The 21,081-nt window shown below is 44.2% G+C and overlaps 1 protein-coding gene across 1 annotated transcript; it reads right to left on the reverse strand.

Annotated features, from left to right (window-relative positions):
- Positions 1 to 865: 865 nt before the first annotated feature.
- Bmp10 (bone morphogenetic protein 10) lies at positions 866 to 6,215 on the reverse strand. The gene is made up of 2 exons (XM_052719299.1): positions 5,882 to 6,215; positions 866 to 1,797 (listed from the first exon to the last, which is right to left on the reverse strand). Exons 1-2 carry the CDS (start codon positions 6,213 to 6,215, stop codon positions 866 to 868), a joined length of 1,266 nt encoding a protein of 421 aa, XP_052575259.1.
- Between the last annotated feature and the right edge of the window lie 14,866 nt (positions 6,216 to 21,081).

The following is a 21,081-nucleotide window of genomic DNA, read 5'->3' on the forward strand; positions in this document are numbered from 1 at the left end:
ATTATCCCATTAGAATTGTGACGATTTTACCATCACACCTGAGGACAACATCTGCGCCCTTCCTCCTCTCCCCCTCCACCACCTCCATGGCCCTCAACAGCAGAAAAGGCTGGTACATGTGGCCTTGCCTCCTGTTAACTGAGGGGGAGTCAGTCCTGAAGTCCCCCACCCCCATCTTTCTTGACCAGGCAACTGTCCTCTGGAGTACATGGCCCAGGGGCCTTTTCTTTGCAAGTGCATCTCTGGGACCGTTGCCTGTCAAGGCCATTTGTTTCGTGTATCTGACAACCCCACCCACCTCTTGAGTCAGCAGCCTGTTCATAGAGCCTGCTGCTCTGAGACACGGCAGATACAACTGAAAAGAAGTACATTCACATTCCCAGAAGATTCGAGAAATACGCTTCTCTAGATGGTTAAACTCCCGATATGAACTTTCTCACCCTAAATCCCATATCCTATAATACAGACACTCTGGAGGAAGCCGCTCACATGCATGAGCATAGTCTGCCTCTTTTGGACAAAAAGATCTTTATAAATTCATGTGCACTTGCACAAACATGCACAAATATCTGTGTGTTGAACTGTGTGTTTAGGGGCTGCTCTTTCCAAACTGGCACAGAGGATAAGTGATACAGGCCTTCGTTTGTTGTTAGAGATGTATCACTGGGAAATGAGAGTCCAAACAAGATAAGTGGAAGGGACCGGATTGTATAGCAAAATACACATTTTCTACAGCACACTTGACCTGTCCACTTCCCTAAGATGGCAACCTCTATTGTCTGTACACCTTCATTAAATAGTCTCATTAAATAGAACACAAAATATACACATTTGCAGTTATTAAATAAGTCATGGGACTCCTCTCCTATCTGCAGCCACATTCAGACACAGCCATTCCTTCATATTTAAACTTGTAGGTAACAACACCTTTATCTAAATAGAGGATGGAGATGGGATCCAGCTTCGTGGGCACACAGCAGACTTTGGAAGCTTTCTGGGAATTCTTGAGATGGACTAAGGCCTGGATAATAGCATGCTTTGTGGGTGTGAGGTGCTCTGCCAGAGGGTAATTACAGACACCGCGGCATTCATAGGCTTCGTACCCAGGTGGCGCGATGATCCAGGAGTCCCAGCCAATCTCCTTGAAGTCGATGTAGAGTGGGGTCTTCTTGCAGTAATTGCCCTTGGCGTTCCTTCTGATTCGAGCAGTAGAGTCGTCGATCATGTTAGACCTCATCTGCAACAAGGCCTCTTCGTCAGGACCGCTGGAAAAACCATCGGTGTCCAGGTCCAGATCCTGCTCGTGAGTGATCATTTCGTTTAGTTCCTCTTTCTGCTCCTTGTCATTGCTTTGGTCATCAGAGAACACGACAAGCAGAGGGTCATGCTTATTCTGGGCACTGATGTCTATCTCCAGTTGCCCCCTTCCGGTGTCCTCAGCTTGGTTCTGTGTGCTCTCGATGTGAATCTCCAGCTGATGGGTTGCTGGGCCAGACTTCTGCCAACGCCTGGTGGCATCCGTGACATCAAATGTCTCCCACTCACTGTTGGTTCCGTAGATCTCTGTTGACACTAAGACCAGCATGCTCCTTTCATCCTCGGCACCCTCGACACTCTCTAGCACTTCAAAAATGGTGATCTTACGGTCCACACCATCATACATCATACGATCCCTTTGCACCAGTGTGTACAACCTGAGTTCAGCCATGATGACCTCTTCATGGTGAGGGATGGACACATTGAAGAGGAGAGGGTATTTCCGGAGCCCATTAAAACTGACCGGTTGAGAAAACAGATCTAAAAAAGGAAGATATTTATGAGAAAACAGACTCGCTAAGAATGCTGCATAATAAAGCAGGTACTTACTTCTGTAGTAAGACAAAAGAAAACTTGCCTGCCCTGAGCTGTCTCATGGGGACAGAACTGGAAGGAATCTTGGAGCTGCAGACAAGCCCTCTGTCCAACCAACCAGTAATGAGCCATGAAACAGATCATGGAGATTGTTTTGAACTAGCTCATGACCAAAGACTTCAAAGTTTATAATGGGTGGTGATCTCCATGTAGTTGGTTGGCCACTGGTCTTCATGGAAGATCTCCATAGACCAGAGGTTGTTAAACCCACAGGCCAAACTGGGGTTTAACATGTTGTTGAAAATAAAGTTTCACCAGAGCACAGCCCTGCTCGAGTATTGCTGTACCATCTCCGGCTAATTTTGTCCTGCAGAGGCGGAGTTAGCTATGGACTATCTGGCCTTTACAGAGGAAGTTTGCTGACCCTGTCCCAATGTGACAAAGTTTAGCAAGGTCTTGTCAAACTGGTCTGGAGTGTGTAGTCCTCCCTGAATGAGTGAGAGAAGATGTGTCTCAGGGGTAGATGGATTGCCTTAGTGGTATTCACTAGCAGCCAGCATGGAGCTGGACACACACACACCACCCCAGAGCTGTATGAAATAGCTTGTTAAAGGTCCTTTAGTACCAGAAGCATGTCTCCAAATGCTTTTATACTAATTTTTTTAACCAGGTCTGGTGTGGGCTTGGCTGACCCGTAATCCATGTGTAGAGCAGGCTGCCCTCGAACTTTGTTTCCTGTGACACTTTACAAGCATGTGTCACCGTACCATGCCTGATATTATCTTTTAATGTGAGAATTTTTCAGAGAACCCAGCTCCTGTGTACTTACCTCAGGTAGCTTGTCTCTACAAGGACTGAGGCATTTGACATCAGAGTATCCAAGGATTGTGACATCAAGATGCCAGGGACCTGCAACCGAGGGTCCTCTATTGTCCTTAGCAACCTTTCCCCAACTGCATACCTAGCTCATGATCTCAGTGCATTCTCTGATCCACATTATGCTCAGCATCCTTCCTTAGCTGATGGCTTTATACTTACTCTCAAAAGGCTTAAAGGTTTGCCCTTAAGCTGATAGTTGTATGAGCTTTTTAAATTTACATAAATAAAGCACGTAGATATTTCACATGTTTCACAGCTTCCTCTGGGTGCTAACTAAAATTTTCTTCATGGTGACAGTGGGGACACTGACTTATGGGATGGCCCTGAAGTCACTGGTGTGGCCAGAGCAACTGTAACCAGGGCTTAACATCCTGATCAAGCCTTGGCTCCTGTCCATTCTCCTCAGTACACAGAACGTTGCAGTTGCTCAATGGATATTTACTGACCAATTGAATGACTATTTCATCCTATTTGAAAAATAAACCAAAAACAAGAACTACAACCCTCTGAACCTTTGAGGATGTTCTTCTGACTCTTAGAAAGAAAGGCCTCTTGCCTCACTTCCACGGCTCCATCTCTGGCCGCCCTCTTGAGGCCTTGGTGCCTTCAGGTCTCTCTCTGAAAGTTTATCCCACTAGGAGTCCCCTGTGCACTTGCTGTCACAGAAGACCAAAAATGGGAGAGCAGGCTCCTTGCCCCTCCTGAGAGAAGTACAAAGACAATGCGCCCTGGAATGGAGGAAGCTTCGGGGGATGTTCATGCTCATTGTCTTGACTGTGGCGGGGGCTTCAGTGGATGTTTACAAATGTAAACACTTATGATGTTTACACGCCTTAAATACATGCAGATTTCTATATATCAACTATACTTCAATGAAGATGTGCTTTGAAAAAACAAACTCACATTCAAGGGGTTGAGATAGGAGGACGAAGAGCCAACCTGGGCTACATAGTAAAATACTGTCTCCAAAGAAAGCAATAGTTCACAATTTTTAAAATTTGAATATGAGTATTTCAAGGCCAGCCTGGGCTACAGGTGAGTTCAAGGCCAACTTAAAACAAGACAAAACAATGCACATACACACGCACACACAACCAACCCTTAATAAAACCACCCACAATTTTTTGCAGGAAGAGTCACATTTCAGAGCAAGAGAACTAAGTCCTTGACAGATTCCACATGCCAGTTACTCTGCAAATTGTGGCACCCACAATGCATACATGGATCCCATGCTAGTTTTGCACCAGAAGAAATCAAACCATCATGTATAGATCTGACTTCCTAGACAATATGGAGGATGGAGCCAAGCTAAGAACTGAAGCCACGTTTTCCATCTTGCACGTGACACTAGTTCAAAGATGATCTAGATTTGGAGTCTTCTTGGTCTTTACCTCCTAGGGCATGTCATTCAGCAAACACAAAAGGTGTGTGGACAGATGACAGCAGCCAGCAGGGAGAGCCTGGTGAGGAGACACCTGTCTTCTGCTGTACCAGTCTTCTAGGCTGACAGGTGCAAGGGGTGGATGGCTGGGTGTCCCCAAGTCTGATCCTCCCCCATGGATCTCCAGTAATGGTAAGCTTGCTCACATCCTCCCCTTCATCACCTGCTCTTCCATGGGAGAAGCAAGAAATAAGAGTAGAAAAATGCATTCTCACCAAGCTTCAGCTAAACCACATTCCCCCTATGCCTGAGCTAGACCGCAATCTCCCTGTGCCTGAGCTACACTGCATTCCCTCTGTGCCTGAGTTAGACCACATTCCCCCTGTGTCTGAGCTACACTGCATTCCCCCTGTGCCTGAGTTAGACCACATTCCCCCTGTGCCTGAGCTAGACTGCATTCCCACCATGCCTGAGCTACACTACATTCCCCTGTGCCTGAGCTAGACCGTGGCTCAGAGAAGGAAGCTGAGGCAGGCTCCTTCAGGAGGTTGCTCTTTTCCTCCTAGACTTGCCTCCAAAGGAGCCTGGAATCTCAGCTTGCAGTTTCCACCAGAAATATGTTACTAAATAGAAATGGTGGTGATCAGTTGAATTTTAAAAGCAAACACTATCTTGGTGTCTGGGGAATACCCACTCAGTGTTTACTCCAGAGCCAAGATTAAGTAATTCATTAAAAGTTATCATAGCTTGTCCAGCACTTCCTAACAATGAGCCCTCCCTTACCTCTAACTGCTTGCGAGTCACTCATCTGTTCAGAAGCCATGCAGCTTCTGTTTTACAGGAGGAAGTTGGGGCTCCCATCTCCTAGACTAGTTAGTCACAACTCCCCAAGGCAGCTAGCTCTCAGCAGTCCTGCGATGCTTTGTGACCCTGCCTTCTGCTTCCGAGAGCATCTGGCAAATATTGATCAAACCTCATTTTTAGGAGCCCAGTGTCTGTGAAAGCACAATTGGTAAATAATAAAGACCCAGTTTCTCTATATCCACAGCCTCTACCATCAATATCATGTTTTTTTCTACTAGTGCTGTATAAACATAGGATTGGCTCGCTGACTCATTTAAAGATCTGAGGGGAACGAATAACAATTTGAAATTTGTATATCGCTCTTCATGAAGATACAGTCACAATAAGATGGACTGTTAGCTGGGTCCTGTACACTTCCTGAGGGTCTTATTATGGCTCATTAAATATGACACAGAATTAGAAGAATCTCCCAAATACAGACTCTTTCTATCAGGACATTGCTTAAATGATGTCACAATTGGAAACTCACCCAGAGTTTGAATGAACCACAAATTCCAAATTTCTAATTCCTTTTCATTGTTTTCACTGTTTTTGATCTAAGGAAAAGCTGACAAATTTTTATCAACCCCAGATAGAAATCAAGTCCTGTCTAGAAAGTGGCTGACAAGATGGAGCAACAGATCAACATTTGTGTTATTTTGATACCTGATGTCCAGATTAAAACTCTATCAAGAACCCATTCTGATGCCAGAATGATGGGCATTCTGTGGGTTTTCCTAAGTAGATATTTTATAGAATTTTTGGAGTTCTAGGTGGACCATGAGTGTCAGCTGATGCACTGTGCCTGAGCCATGAATTTCCACGAATTCATCCTCCCCCACATCATCCCCACTTGGAAGTTTACTTATTTCTTCCTGAGAAAAAGCAAAGCCAAAGTCTCTGAGGTGAAAATGCAAGCCAGCCTACCTTCATTCTTGAAGCTCCGGATGATGTTAGCTGATGGCATAGAGGTCCTGTCAGTGGCGAATTTGTTGTAGAGTTCCAGCATGTACTCTGGCGGATCCACTTTGGCTGTGTCCTGCAGGGGAATGTCTGTCAGGTTCAATGTCTTGAGAAATTCGTCCTTCATGCTCTGCAGCAGTGTGTTAAAGTCAATACCGTCTTGCTCTGTGAAGATATCATCGAAGAAAGGCATGTCTTCTTCCAGGGGTGACTGCTCAAGGCCCATGATGGGGCTGCCAGAAACTGAGTGAGCCACCAGGCAGAGGACAGCGCTCAGCTGCAGGACCAGAGAACCCATGACTCTGCTCAGCTCCCCAGGCCAACCTAGGAAGGCTTAACTCCCCTGGGCTCTAAGTGGCAGTTTTATCTTGCGGAGTGTAAATGTCTTGTGTCACTGGACACGACACAAGTATGGAAACTCTTCCTCTCTCTTCCCCTCCCCCCACGACTCCCCACCCCCGCCAAAAGTCAGGTTGCCGTAATTGGACGGCAAAATCCCCTATAGGGCCTAGCCTTTCCTTATCTGCCCAGTGTAAACTTGTACACCAGATTTCGTTTTTATCTTGCAACCCCTTTTTCTTTTAATGAGCATTTTGTAAACACTTCTACATTCTGACACGGGTGAGGGATAAGACAATTTTCTCTTTCAGAGGCTCTGCTGCTCTTTCTTTCATTTGACTTCCTTTTGGTAGGAATGTCTGGATTCTGGGCTTATGGGATTCAGTTTTGCACGTGTTATGGCGGATAGAAAGAATCAACAGAATGCACATTAGTGGCAGTGCATATCGATTCAAATGATGGGGCTTACATGTCCAGAGATGGACTAAATATCCAATCGCTTCAAGTTAAGTAGATATAAATGACTCAGAAACAAACTTGGAAGCACTTGCTTTTAGGAACGGAAAAGACCTCGAGTCACGGTCATTTTCCGACGGACTCGTGATCAGGCTGGAGAAAAGTCAGCACCTGATTATGATGAGGTTTGGAGTGCAGCATTGTGAGGAGCTTTGCAGAAACCATCTAAGGTGCTTCATCTAATAACCCCATTTTCATTCCTGACGTGTGTGTAGACTCCTGCGGTCCTCTAGCTGGTCAGAAGTCACTGAACTGTGCAGTTGTGAAGCCCCAGGTTAAGCCCAGGCAGTCTGATTCCTGTGGAATAGAAACTGCCCAACTTTGTAGCCAAAATTCCACTAGACCAGAAATGGGTCGTAATAGCAACTAAACCCCAGCCCAGCCTTGTACTTGGTAGTCAGTGAGAAGGCAGATAGCTGGGTGTGGATTCGGGTCCTATGTTTGTGATACTGGTTATTTACATGACCAAAACCTCTGCCAAGTTCACCTCCAAGACTAAGTCCAAAGCTCCAGCATCTGAAGCAACAGCATTACTAAACAGATAAAAAATGTCAAGTATCTTGGTAAAGGGGTGGTGGGGCTGGTATAATTGATTGCATGTCCACTTTAGGAATAACAAGCCAGGCTGACCATACGGTCCACACTAATTGGTGGCAGCAGGAGGCATGGTGCTGTCTCGGTGGCTCTGTAGACTGCTCCAAGGGGTGGTTTCCTGCAGGGACAATTATAATGGAATCTCTTCTGCTTGCGCAGTATGTTCCCTGTGCAACTCTGCAGGCAGCCTTCGGTGTGGTCTGAGGACAGCACCTAAGCCTTTGCTGCGCTAGAATACTGCCGTAGTTTCTGGTTAAGTTTTTCTGCACTCTTTCTAATAGGCTAGCTGCAGCATTCCCATCTGCTCTTTTCACTGGTTCCCCAAGTTTCTAGTCACCTTTTGATTCTTTCTCCTCCTTCCTAGATGTTTACAGCATTCTTTTTGAGCTGGCTTAGGAAGAGTCATATCTCCTTTAATAGCTGCTCACTGCCCACTTGTCTGGTAGTTGATTCAAATCCAATGTTTTGATTGATGGTTCTGCTCATGTAGCCAAATGGCGACTGTAGATTGGAAATAGATTGCACCTGAGCAGGCCCACAAGCAAGTAAGTCCCAAAGCCACAGCCCATTCTACCGACGGTGCATCTTAACACAAGGCTCCTGACATCATGACAGCAAGCCTCCTGTATCATGTGCTGATCAGGACAAGCACCCGCTTATCTTCACACACACACATGTCAACACACACTCCAAAATTCTGAATGGCAGGCATGTACATGCAACTGTTGTGGGACAGCAGAATAAGTGGCTGCACTCCATTCCCAGGATGCAGTAATTTCAAAGGTCAGAGGACAGACACACACACCCCACCATTTTGAGCTCATCACAATCCAGGGAGAAAAGTGGACCATAGAGATCTCACTGGCTTCTGTGTATGTACTTGGTGATAGAGAAGCAAACCATCAACATTTATGTCTTTAGCGGGTTAATAGATAGACCAGGAAAATGGGCACAGTTGCATCCCACTACCTATGCTATCTTGAAATACATGCTTAATAAAGGTCTTTATACACCATGCCCATGCTTCGTGCATGAGGAAGAGGCAGGGCTGCATGCACACAGAAATGAAATGCTAATTGCCTCCATCTTCTGCAACAGTGATGCATTATCATTTTGTTACAAGGTCTCTTTATCAGGTACGTTTCTCTAGAAATCTTTTCCCGGTGACTCTCATTTGACTCCAAAGGAGCCGCATGTCTGCATATATCTTTTACTATCTTGATTTATTTTCTTGACATAGTCTATTATTTTGGACTGATCTTATAATTTTGGGTCCCACTCATTTGTAATGTGTTATATTCCATTCATCATGGGCTGAGTATCACTCTCCTGCTGAGCCAAGTATATAAGAATTATAGTAGACATTTTAGGTAAACAAAGTACCAATTACACATAATGCTTTTCAAGCTGGTGCAAAATGTTCTGCATTTAGTTCCACAACTCTACAAGCCTGCAGGATCTAAGGTTGAGCTTTTTTGTAGTCTCAGAGGACTCATGGTTCAATCCAAGACTAGACATTGGACAACATCCTCATGGTTTCTGCTGTCCCCGTGAGTTGTGGTCAGTAAAAAACACAGTCAATATATATCCCCTGACTGACATGAGGCCAATGAAGCTAGGAGCTCCTTAAAGATGGCTCTAGGTTCTTAGAGCCCTTTCTTCCTTGAATCACACCTTAAGATCATGACACTGCTCTTGCTATTTACTCCGATATGATCAAGACTTTGAGATATGTCTCAAACACCATGTAATAATAAAAACATTTAACAAGCTATGTGATGGGTTTATCTATTTTAGCATAGATCAGTTGAAATATTTCAGTTTTTATATCTTTTTCTTTTGCCTTCAGCATATTTTACACACACACACACACACATGTTGGATGCCTACATGTGGCTGTTATTCATTGATTTTCAGTATTAAATTGTCAGTTTTATAAATATGAGGTTTTATTGTTCACTGTTAATGGACATTGTAACTCTCTTTTTCATGTTTTACCATGGATGATCTCTATTCTGCTCAAGAGACTCTCTAGGAGTGCATCTGCTATATAACTTCCTGTCCATTGCCATAGTCCCTGAGATGCCTGGACACTGGATTCAAGACCACAGCTAGAGTGGTGGAAGAATTGGCTTTCTAATTTTATCTCATTTTAACTGTTGGCATTTCAACAGCTGCACTCAGCTAGTACTTGTCACAGTGTTGGACAGTGGGGACCTGGATTCCGTTCCATAAAATTAAACATAGGAACAGAGTTATTGGCTAGTAGGTAAGATTCCCAATTTTATACAATGCTAGATTGTTTTCCAAATAGGTGTCCCATGCTTGTTCTTCCTAGCAAAGATTTTATTGAGTGATGTCCTTGTCAGCATGTGTTAGTTGACTTGGGGGACTCTGGGTAAGCTGAATGTCTCTGCAGATACCCACCCGTCCACATCCTGAAACTCCTAAGACAGGGGAATTTGAAGAACAGAATTAACAGCTGTGTAGATGTGGAAAAAATTAAATGGGAGACTCATACCAAATATTAGGATCTATCAAAACTCAATGACATTCATAACAGCATCGTATTGTAGGGATAGATCGAAAGATAGAAAGAGCTGGGGAAAGATTCACAAATAAGTAAAACCGGTTAAAAATTAGCTGGTATCATAGTTCAAAGGGGAAACAACAAACATTTAATAAACAATAGGGGATCACTTACTGGAATATCGATGGTCTATATCATTTTTTACACAAAAAAATCAAACTCATTGATGGAGGGTTTTTATGAAAGAGAAAATGTGAACATTGGGGGAGTCCTGTGAGAGTGTCCCTTTTCCCCTCACTTCTGTTGCCACTCCAACCAGAGAGAGAAAAGACGGGAATGGTTTTCCTGGCTGGCTTAGAAAACGGAGAAAAGAGAGGTCACGTTTAGAGAAAAAGGTGTGTGCGAATTCCAAACGTCTGACAAGGAGGGCGTCTTTTGGAACAGTGAGTGGGACACACTTTCAATCGAGGTGATTATGCTTGCTGACCTTTCCACAGCACATGCGCAGCCTGGAACACGGCAACGTTTACATGTGACAAGAGAGTACGTCACCGGTCGTTTAAGAAATGTCTTCGTTGTGCTTCGAGCAACCAATCTTTTTTCAAATGTGCTTTTTAAGTAAAACATGCTAACAAGGAAAATGCCCGCTGACCTGGGATATCCTGGGAGAGGACAGCCCATCCATGTGCTCTTCTCACACTGGAGGTGTCTGACAGCTGCGCTGAGCCACAGCACAGAGAGCAGCGACAAGGATGTAAGGGCAGCCAGGGCGCTCTGCCACCGCAGGAGATAAGTCAAGCCCTTTAACACCAGGGACTGCTAAGGGCTTATTCCACACTCGGGGCGAGATAAGCTGCCATTCATGCCTCGCCGCACACCCCAACCAGGAAAGCAGCTCAGAGAAAATCTAAGAGATGCAGCTAGGCACAGGCAATCGTTTTAGGGTTGAAAATGAGCAAACTTGAAGATGTTTGGGGTTTAGTTACTGGAGGATCTGTCAAGAGCCTGTGCTTCGGAGTGACCGGCTTTTCAGAGCATGTCATCACCACGCAGCCTCACAGAGCCCGCCTGCCAGGCCCTTTGCACTCACAAGCCAAGTCCCAATGTCTAAAGTGCAATTTGTTTTCTCATTTTGCAGAGGCACCTAAAATCCAAATGGTTAGATGAAGTGACGGGGTGACATGTGCTCGGAGAAAGTTGGAGTCACATCCTTGCCACTAATTCCTCCTAATTCTCTCAGCCACTTTTGTTGGGATGGTAGTTCATAGGGCTGTTATGATTATACACCTGATTAGATACATTAGAGGCCTCGCTGTATTGTCCACTAAGTTAATTTCCCTGTGGCTAAAGAACCCTCTGATGTCTTGTATTTTCTCATTCAGATTCAATTTCAAGTGTACCATTTCCACTTTAAGAACAGGCTGAATATGAGTCTACCCCCCACCCTTTGCTTTTCTTTCTTTCTTACAAAATACAATCACGTCATCTGGAGAATTCAGTGTAAACATGTTTTGGAAGAACAGTTCACATCTTGACTTAGAGGAATCATCAGCAAATTCCTGTCCACAGAGCTACAAGGTCAAGGCAAGCCACACTTATTATTACAGAAGGCTGGACACCTGTGAGAAAAGACCAGCGGCCTCATAAAAAGATTCAGTCCAAGTAGATCAGTCTGTGGATGTCAACACCACAGCCTGAGGCTGTATCATCATAGAGGATATCACAAATGAACCTCAATTTCCAATTTCCACAATCCAACAGTGTAATTAAAAAGCATTAGGCTCTGAAAGCTGGAAGGAAAACTAGAGGTCAGCCTGGCTACCCTCTACACTGCACAGGAAGAGAGAAGAAGAGGAGAAATGAATGGGACCTGTCTTATCAGCGGGCGCCTGTTGACTTTCACTGGACAAGTTTAAAAAGAAAGGATTCTCGGGCAAGGTCTTAATTAAACAACAGCTGAAGTGTGTTGTACATTGATTCAGAGTAAAATGGGACTCATCTTTATTAAATACTGTGCATAAAGGAGAAAAGTCCTTGGAAATTTAAAAATGGGCCATTTTAACATTACGATGACAAACACTTTGGTAGAAACAGCCTTCCAAGCAATTTATTTCCCCTTCCCCTAAAGGTGAGACTGTGAGGGTCAGATTCCACTCTACTGTGATTTATAAGGCGGTAGCTCTGGTTATGAAACCCTTATGAAACAGTGTGAATGCAGACTTGGAAGAGATAAGATAGATTTTAGACAAGGGTCTTCAAGTAACCTGGTTCTGATCCACCTATACTGTGTGTGTCCAGAGGGTCAAAATCACATACTCCACAAGTGCCCCCAAATTATTAGCAAATGATCTATCATGACTATGTTTAAGACTCATCATTAATTATTCCCAAAGACTTGGAAGGGTTAGTCTTGATAACAGTACCTAAAAGGAATTCTAGTGAATGATAACAGCAGAATTCCCTAAATAGGCAGCCAGACAGCTAAATCATGCCCAAGTCACTCAATAACGTGTGTGGGAGGGGTCAACTCTATTCATGAAGATTCTCGCACTTGCCTTGATTCTTCTATCTTGCCACTCAGCGGTCATTGGCTTAGTGAGATGAAACCTCCCAGTGCAGCATGTAATAGTCAAATGGCCAAATCTGTGATAAAAATGATTCCAAAGTTTGCTCCCAATCTATTATTCCAGACACGAGAGTGACCCTTCTGTTGCATGGTTGACATAGTTCTGAGTTGTATCAGCTTCCACACGATAAGGTTAGAATGTCCGTCTTCTCAAATAACACAGACAACTTGAGGGCAGAAGTGTTTTGCATTCGTGTATCCCTGGAACCCACTAAGGAGGCTGGCACACAGAGGATGCTCTGCGGTCAATGAACACAGGTGTTGTGATGCAGACTGTCACCTGTTGATTGGCTATTTGTTCAGTAAAGTATCTTTGGAACCGTCAGCGCTCCATTCTGGCTGGTTCTCATTAGACCGTGCTTTAGGAATATTGGCCAAAACTTGTTTCATGGGATTCCTGGTCATTCAAGTTACTGATGTGACAAGAAGGGCATGTCCCCCCCCCCCTTATCCAAGGTCCCCTCTGAACCACTTAGTTTTCTTTCTGTGCTTAATTTAAACTCTTCTTCTTAAGCGGACCAAAGTACTAGTCCAGGAAAAAGAACCATTGAGACAGCTGCTGCCCTTGGTTCCAAGCCTTGAAGTTGCTTCAGCCAGAGCATAGTTGTTCCACTGTGTGGTCTGGTCCAGGTTATCAGGGGACCACATGTTTGGGGAAAGTTTTCAAAGTAACAGAATGACTGCCCAGAGCACCCAGTTCATAATGTGTGCTCTCAGAAACCTTGATGAGGGGAGGCAGCCCCACGAAGGTAAGGAATCTTGAGCCTCAGCCAGAGGCGACCTTATCATAGCCAAGTTTGCCATTCACTGCCACCACTCGAACAAATAAATGTTCATTAAGTCCCTGCACTATGTACTGCACAGTGACATGGGGCTGCCAGCCAAGGTAACAACAGAATGCTTCCATTTATTCAAGTTCTGCTTTGTGACAGACCAAGTTCTCCAAACCTACAGCCTCAGGATTATCATCAGCAGAAGGGGATACTGTAGAAGTCAGGAAGAGGGAGAGAGAAGATTGATTCCAGCTCTAGCACCCCTAGAACCCAGATGCTTCATTACATATGCTCTGTACCTCCAAGGAAGTTTACTCAGTGGAGGGGTAGCACAGAGGAGGGTAGTGTCTGGAGGGGGAGAGTGAGTCAAGGAGGTAACTCTCTCTTGCACCTTTGAAGCAGTGAAAGAAGCTGAGAAACTTTATTTCTAGTGCCCTGAGCTCTCTGTAGGAAGTAAGAGAGCCCAGCTCATCTACTGAGAAAAGCAAGCGTAGCAGTGTGGAGAAGGACCAGTGGAGACACATGACCATGACGACACAAAGTATCAACCACAAGTGCCTGGCTGTGCACTGAACTATTTACATGCATGACCTCTTAATCCTCACGGTTTCTTGAGGTCAATACCACACTGCAGGGAAACTGAGGTTCAGTGAAGAGCCAAATGATACCCACTGTGGAGCACATAATGTGACTAGGACTCTGACACAGAGACCCAGGCTTCCTGGAGGCAGAGAAGGTGCTCAGAGCAGGTGGAAACATGGACCCGAACTGACTTTTTACTTAACAGATAAAAACTGGAAAACCTGTGGTCTAAGGAATGAATGGCGGGTGGGGAAGTTTTGAACTTGGAACAGAAGAGTGGAAATGAGACATTGGGAACAATAGGTCAAGAGGCCGAAAAGAGGAAAGTGAGGCTCAAGAAGCTGGGTGCAGAGCTTTAACAGAAAGAGTAATTATCAGCTTAGTGAGAAACAGCTCAAGATAGGTAGAAATCCCACCATTTATGGATAGTCTTAAAACATGACTTCCCCCAAGCAAATTCAATATCATATAGCAAAAGGATGAAGGACTCCCTTTCAGAATCTTCTCCATCCTACGTACATAAGAGCAGAGTCATTCCTACAGTCACCGAAGTCAATTCCATCACTGAATTTCAGGAACTGGGAAGCACAATAGCAAATGTCAGGAGCAGAGCTCGTGGGGCCCTGTAGAACCACAGGAATGGTGGCAACAGCAGAGTGTTGTCTGCTCAGTACGGAAGCTGAGCACTCCAGAAAAGGAGCAGAGACCCCAGCATGGCAAGCAGTGATGGCCCGTGCTGAGCTCCTCCCTGTGAGTGAGAGGTGGAGTGTCTTCTCAGAAGGTGGGTGTCTGCTTCCCTCAGAGCTTCTTGCCTCGCTTTCCTTGCATCACACCAGTGAGAAAAACCTCTCTCGGGAGAAGAGAACGTCTTCTTCTCACTGCTGAATCTCTGCTAAGGACAGCACTACTCACCAAAATGTTTCACGTTTGATGAATATCTCCAGATCCCTGGGCAAAGTCTGAAACACCACCTTCACCGTCCTTTAGCTAGAATTCCACAGACGTCAATCAAATCCCACTCTCTCTCCCAGCCCCAGGCTCCAGCTCTGCACTCACGGGACACACACTCCTCCTGGTCCCTAGGAGGACACAGCTACAAGGACTGAACTCCAGGGCTCTCAGAGAGGTCCACTGGCAGGGGCTGGGAGGGGGGTCCTCTAAAATGTTTTTAATGTTCACTGCTCAGGTGACAAAGTGGTAGTCCCACTTCAGCTGGAAATTGGATCTGTAGATAAAATTCGTCTGTCTCCCAGTGAATGACACGGAACTAGCAAACATGAAATCAGTTTACTAGTGTTACATCAAACCTACTGCCAGAATCTGACGGCCCAGCTTAGGGCTCCCCGCTGCTCAGATTGTGACCCCATGGTCAGAATACTGGATCCTTGCTCCAATCTGGTGATTACTGAAAGCTTTTAAAGCCTTCGTTTTGTCACCTATAAAGAGGGGTGACACTACTTATCAAACGTAATAAAACTTGATCCTGAATATCCCTTAGGAAAGCAGAGAAAAGGGTGAAAGTGTTATACATACTTCTAACAGTTGGCTCCTCTGTATTAATTCCACAAATAGTAAGTCCCATGCATGACCAAATAGATTTGTGATCTGCCTAAGACAATTACCTATGCCACTGATTTTTGGAGAGGTCCTTGGAAAGTCTTTGGAGGGGGAGGGAACTATAGAGTCATGGAAACGACACCGTCAGTAATAGTTGTAAAATGTGGTCTTAATTTGTAACTTCTTTTTCCTTATCATAAAATAGCGGGACATCAATAAACATTCACATTAGGTTATTGCCACTGAAAAGAAGGTTATCGGAACAGCGGCAGAGCAGGGACCTTGTCAAGTCTCAGGCACGGAGTTCTTACAAAACACTCTGCCTTCATCTGGACCTCTGAGCAGCGGCTCTGAACAGCTCTGTGGCTGGGGGAGAGTCTTAAATTTTGCTTCTAACACTAAACCATGACCTCCCGTGGGGCTGCTGACATGTGGGAATAGGAAGAGTGGAGGACTCCAAATTGGGATGGAAATCAGCTTGCAGAGAATGCCTGCGTGTTTGCAACATGGCTTTACAAGGCCAGACAGCAGGCTGTTCTTCAGTATATGGCCATGGCTCTCTCTGGCTTCTTCCTGGTAGTGGTGACAAGATTCCACAGTGTCTGTTTGGAGAGTTACACATTCATTCACCATCAGAATTTCAGGGCAGTTGACATTTAGACCTCTGATTGGGGATTCTTTCAGAATGGACCATGTATGGGAAAAACTGTGTATGATTCCAGAGAAGGGAGAAATGAGATGTCAGATTGGAAACTAATTTTAGTCACCAAGCACATGCTGGTCCCTGTCACACTCCCACTATCTCCTCTCACGGGGCACACGGTGTCTGATAGCAGCGATGGGCGGCTTCATGATGCTCTTCCAGAATGCTTTGGAAGGACTTAGCATCACCCTTCAGTACCCATGACTTACAAGAATGACTTGTATCATTCCATTGCCCAAAGAACAATGACAGATGTCAGGATTCCAAGATAGCTTCAGAAGCAGTTGCCAGGACACATTTTTCCGTTCAAAACTTACAGCATGATGAGTTATAATGTCAGGACTTTGGGAAAGGGTATTCGTCACAAGATGTGGTCAAGTAGTCACCCGCTGGTATTTTATCATCTGGTGACTGTTGTTGGTAAACTCAAAGTATCCTACCAGACAGCACTGGGCCCAGTGAGAGACATCACAGCATACAGGTGAGAGGCCTGCTTCTCCTGGATAGAAAAGGAAGACACAGAAAGGATTTCATGATGATGTACCCTGTCATCCGCCACTTCTTCTGCAAAGGGGCTCAGTAATGAGATATAGCAATAAGATCATAGGTATATGATATCTGAAATTTACAAAACAAGCACATTTTAAATTTGTTTTTTAATTGTTTGCCAAATTCCATTTCTGATCTTTACGATCAACTTGGCAAAATCATTTGAATAGACAATGCACATCCAGTGTTCATGATTTGAGTCAACCTGCTCGAGTTTGGAAAGGAAACTGAAATCTCCAAACCTAAGCTACACAAACTCACACCACGGTCCGGTTCTCACGTCACCAGTGCCGGCTAGTTTTATGTCAGCTTGGCACGAGCTAGACTCATCTGAGAGGAGGGGACTTCAACTGAGGAAATGTCACCATAAGATAAGGCTGAAGGCTATCCTGTAGGGTGTTTTCTTAATTACTGATTGATCGGGGAGGACCCAGCCCATTGTGGGTGATACCACTCCTGAGCAGGTGGTCCTGAGTTCTATAAGAAAGCGGGTTGAGCAAGTCATGGGGAGCAAGTCAGTGAGCAGCATCCTCCATGGCCTCTGCATCAGCTCCTGCCTCCAGGTTTCCTCTCAGTCTGAATTCCTGTCTGTCTCCCTCAGTGGACTGTGATTCTGGATATGTAAGCCAGATAGACCCTTCCTCCTCAAGTTCCTTTTGGATATGATGTTTCTTCACAGCAACAGTAACCCTAACTAAGACACCACCTGGGTCATTATTGATGTAATACAGCCCCTAGTTTGGGATCACAGGAGAGAATGTTGGGGGGTGGTGGCTGAAAACATAATCATCAGATGGACTCTGTCAAGTGGGTCTCCCAGGGAGAAACCCAGCATGCCTCCGCTGCAGTAACCGCAGCCTGATTTTTAGATCACATCTAGTGGCAATTCTCAGTTTCTCGAAGATGCTAAGTCTGTCTTCACCCGTGTGGCTGCCATGATGAGCATACTGGAAGCTCCCCTCATTGCTAACCTCATGAGCTCCATTTATTTATTTTTAAAAAGCTAATCTATGTACAACCCACAGACTTCGGGACTGCTTCTCTAGCCTGCAGGAATGACCTCACCCTTGCTTCAGGGGTGGGGTTAGAGGTGGGGGCCAAGCTAACCAATCCAGTGCCCAGCTGCATCTCCCTTATATGGTGAAACTCCTGCCAAGGACCCACATTCTCTGCCCAGATAGGAAAGTGTCACATCTCCCTTCACTCTGGCTGGTTAAATGCCATCATGTTATTTTAGTGTGTTATCATTTTATTTTTGTGCTGCAGCTAAATGTTAAGATATATGTAAACTGTATATGTCATAAGGCCTGTGGCAGCTGATAAGATTATAGAGCTCTATTTGATTCCTGATTTTAAGATGGTGCATGTATGTGGGTGTATGTAGATGGGTAGGATGTATGCCAACATTTGAAGGTGATTAAGTTTTTCAGTATTTTTATTGACTACCATGCTCTGTCTGTAGTTATGACTGTTAAACATCTGGAATATAGGATATGTGTTTTCTGTGTTTTAAATAAGTTTTATTAAGTTTTAACTATAAAATATAACTATAATAACCAACTGTATTTTATACATAAAATTTATTATATACAAAATCAAACCATTAAAATTTAAATGATATAAAACACAGAGTTGATGAATAGTTAGAGAAGGAAAAAAATTTCCAGACATGATTTCTCTGAGTAGCCTTGGCTCTACTGGAACTCACTCTGTTGACCAGGCTGGCCTCAAATTTGGAGATCCGCCTGCCTCTGCCTCCTAAGTGCTGAGGCTAAAGGCATGCACCATCACCACCTGGCAAAAAGAAAATGTGTTTATATAAAATATTTTGTATAAAAATGTATGAAGAAAGCTTACAATATGGTTTTAGCTTAATTAGTTATAGTGCCTGAGATCAGAATTCTGTTACATCCACATGAAATTTATGTACAGCAATAAGACTTTCCTAAGGATTGATCTATTCTTACTAATGTTCACCAAATCTTAGCAATGTTTACAAAAACTGTCTTATAAAAGCTAGGGTTTTGTTTTATCTTTTTATTAAATGAGATATTTAAAACCTGTGATTTGATTTCTCTAAATACTGTTTTTATGCTTCATCATTGACTAAGTCATGGTTTGGTCACAGACTTTATTTTACTGGATAAGAATTAAGTCCATTTATAAATCTGACCCATTATACAAAATTTCATTATGCCTGTGATCTTCACCCTTCTAGACTAATACTAAACAATTGCCACTAAGAAATTGTAACACCGTCTAGCTCAGTGATTCTCAACCTTCCTAATGCTGTGACTTGTTAACACAGTTCCTCATGTTGTGGTGACCTCCAACTGTAAACAGACAATTCTCTCCCACCCACCAGTTCCTGAATAACCACTCAGAAGCTTAATATTACTTATGAATGATCAATCAGTAGCTCAGGCTTATTACTACCTAGCTCTTACACTTAAATTAACCCATAATTCTTACCTGTGTTTAGTCACATGGATTGGTACCTTTTCTCAGTCTGACACCCTCATCTTGCTTCCTCTGTGTCTGGCTGGTGACTCCGGACTCCACCTTTCCTCTTCCCAGCATTCTTAGTTTGCCTGCTCTGCCTATATTTCCTGCCTGGCTACTGGCCAATCAGCGTTTTATTAAACCAGTTCTAATGACAAATCTTTACAGTGTACAAGAGGATTATTCCACAGCATCCAACCATAAAATTCTTTTCATTGTTACTTCATAACTGTAATTTTGCTACTGTTATGAATCAAACATCTGTGTTTTCCAGTGGTCTTAGGTGACCTATGAAAGGGTTGTTCAACCTTCATAGGGTTCACAACCCTCAGGTTGAGAACCATTGCTCTAGCTTGAAAGGCCCATACTTCTGTATTTCTTAAATACTATTATGTTTACAAGATGTTAACATTTTACTGGGTCATTCCTCAGTGATAAAAATGTCTGTTCTTGATTCTCCTGAGATGACAAATAGAGACAATACTAAGTCTTTCTGATACAACTGTTAGTTTACAAAGACCCCCTACCTATACATTTTTGGGGGATACCTGATTTGAATCCCTCTAACGTAAATTAGCACGTTTCTCTCCTTTGCTTATTCTTTGCTTCTTTGAAACATACTGTTCTTCTTTACTTTAATATTAAATAGAATGCCTCCATGCTACATCTGTTTTAAAATACCAACAAGCCATACCACGACAAGTATAAAGAGTTAAACAGCTACAGGTCCAAAGCCAAAATTATCTTGAACTATCTTCATCTTTTAATAGAAAATCTATTACCTTCTTGTGTATGCGACAACATCTGTGTGAATAAAACTCAAAAACTACTTAAGAGGATTAACTTTAATGACATCTATAACAACCTGTAAAGCCCATCTTTACCCTGGTGGCTTCCCTACAATCACGTTTAAAATAATAAATTCAGATCACACAGACACTCTCCTCTTGGTGCCTGTTTGTCATTAACCCTTATGTCTCCTTTGACCCTGAGAGATGCTCAGGTGTGCCCATCTACACTGTGTCTCCCCACCAACATTCTGGTCCCTCTGACCAGCCTTACTCTGGGTTCTGGTGACAACTCTGGGCTTTGTCCTACTCCTGAGGTCTTAGTGGCACCTCTGGAATTCTGCCCTACTGTTGGGGTTCTGATGACCCCTCCTTTTTACAGAACTTTTATCCCTGCTGTCAGGGTTCTGACACCCCCCACCCACCTACCCCGGCTCTTGCAATTATCAGAAATCCTGCCCCTGAGTTCTGGAGTCCTGTTCACTGCTCGCTACACTGCTCTCTGGGTCCACCCACTTTCAGAAGGTAAACTAGGGCTCACAAAAGACATTTGTCTCATCTCTCTCCCTTGTCTGGACCCACTTAGCTTATCAAGCAAACACTCCCTCCCCAGTGGGCACCGCTCCGCCTTGCCCACCCAAGGACCCTCCTTGGTGGTCTTGTTTCTATACTTGTGTGGTGTTCTCCAGGTGCCTCTATTACCATGTAACAAGGCCAATATGTTCCCTATATCAGACAAGGAGGCAATACCAGACCTCCATAATTGATTACCTAACCCTCCACAGTTGATTCCTTTAGCTCTGCATAATGTGTCTACGGGGTTCTAAAAGAAACAAAGCTCACCCTGCCATATGTAGCCTACTCAGGTGGGACACTGGAGATGCCAACTCCACCAGGTCTTCTGGAGATGCCTGCTCTCTCTGCCCAGCATCTCCGGGCCTGCTTCTTCTCTGGCTGACACAGAATAGTCTCTCCCCCACCACACTCCAAGGCTCTTTTGCTCCACACTTTCTGTCTGTTTCTGCTAAATTCTGGGTGTATCACTGGACTCAACAATACCTCTTTTCCAGCCCACACCACTGGATTCCTCCGCCTCTCTAATCCT

The sequence above is a fragment of the Peromyscus californicus genome, unplaced genomic scaffold (genome assembly GCF_007827085.1).
Source record: "Peromyscus californicus insignis strain IS unplaced genomic scaffold, ASM782708v3 Scaffold_6__1_contigs__length_162567912, whole genome shotgun sequence".
In the NCBI taxonomy this organism is placed as follows: domain Eukaryota; kingdom Metazoa; phylum Chordata; class Mammalia; order Rodentia; family Cricetidae; genus Peromyscus; species Peromyscus californicus.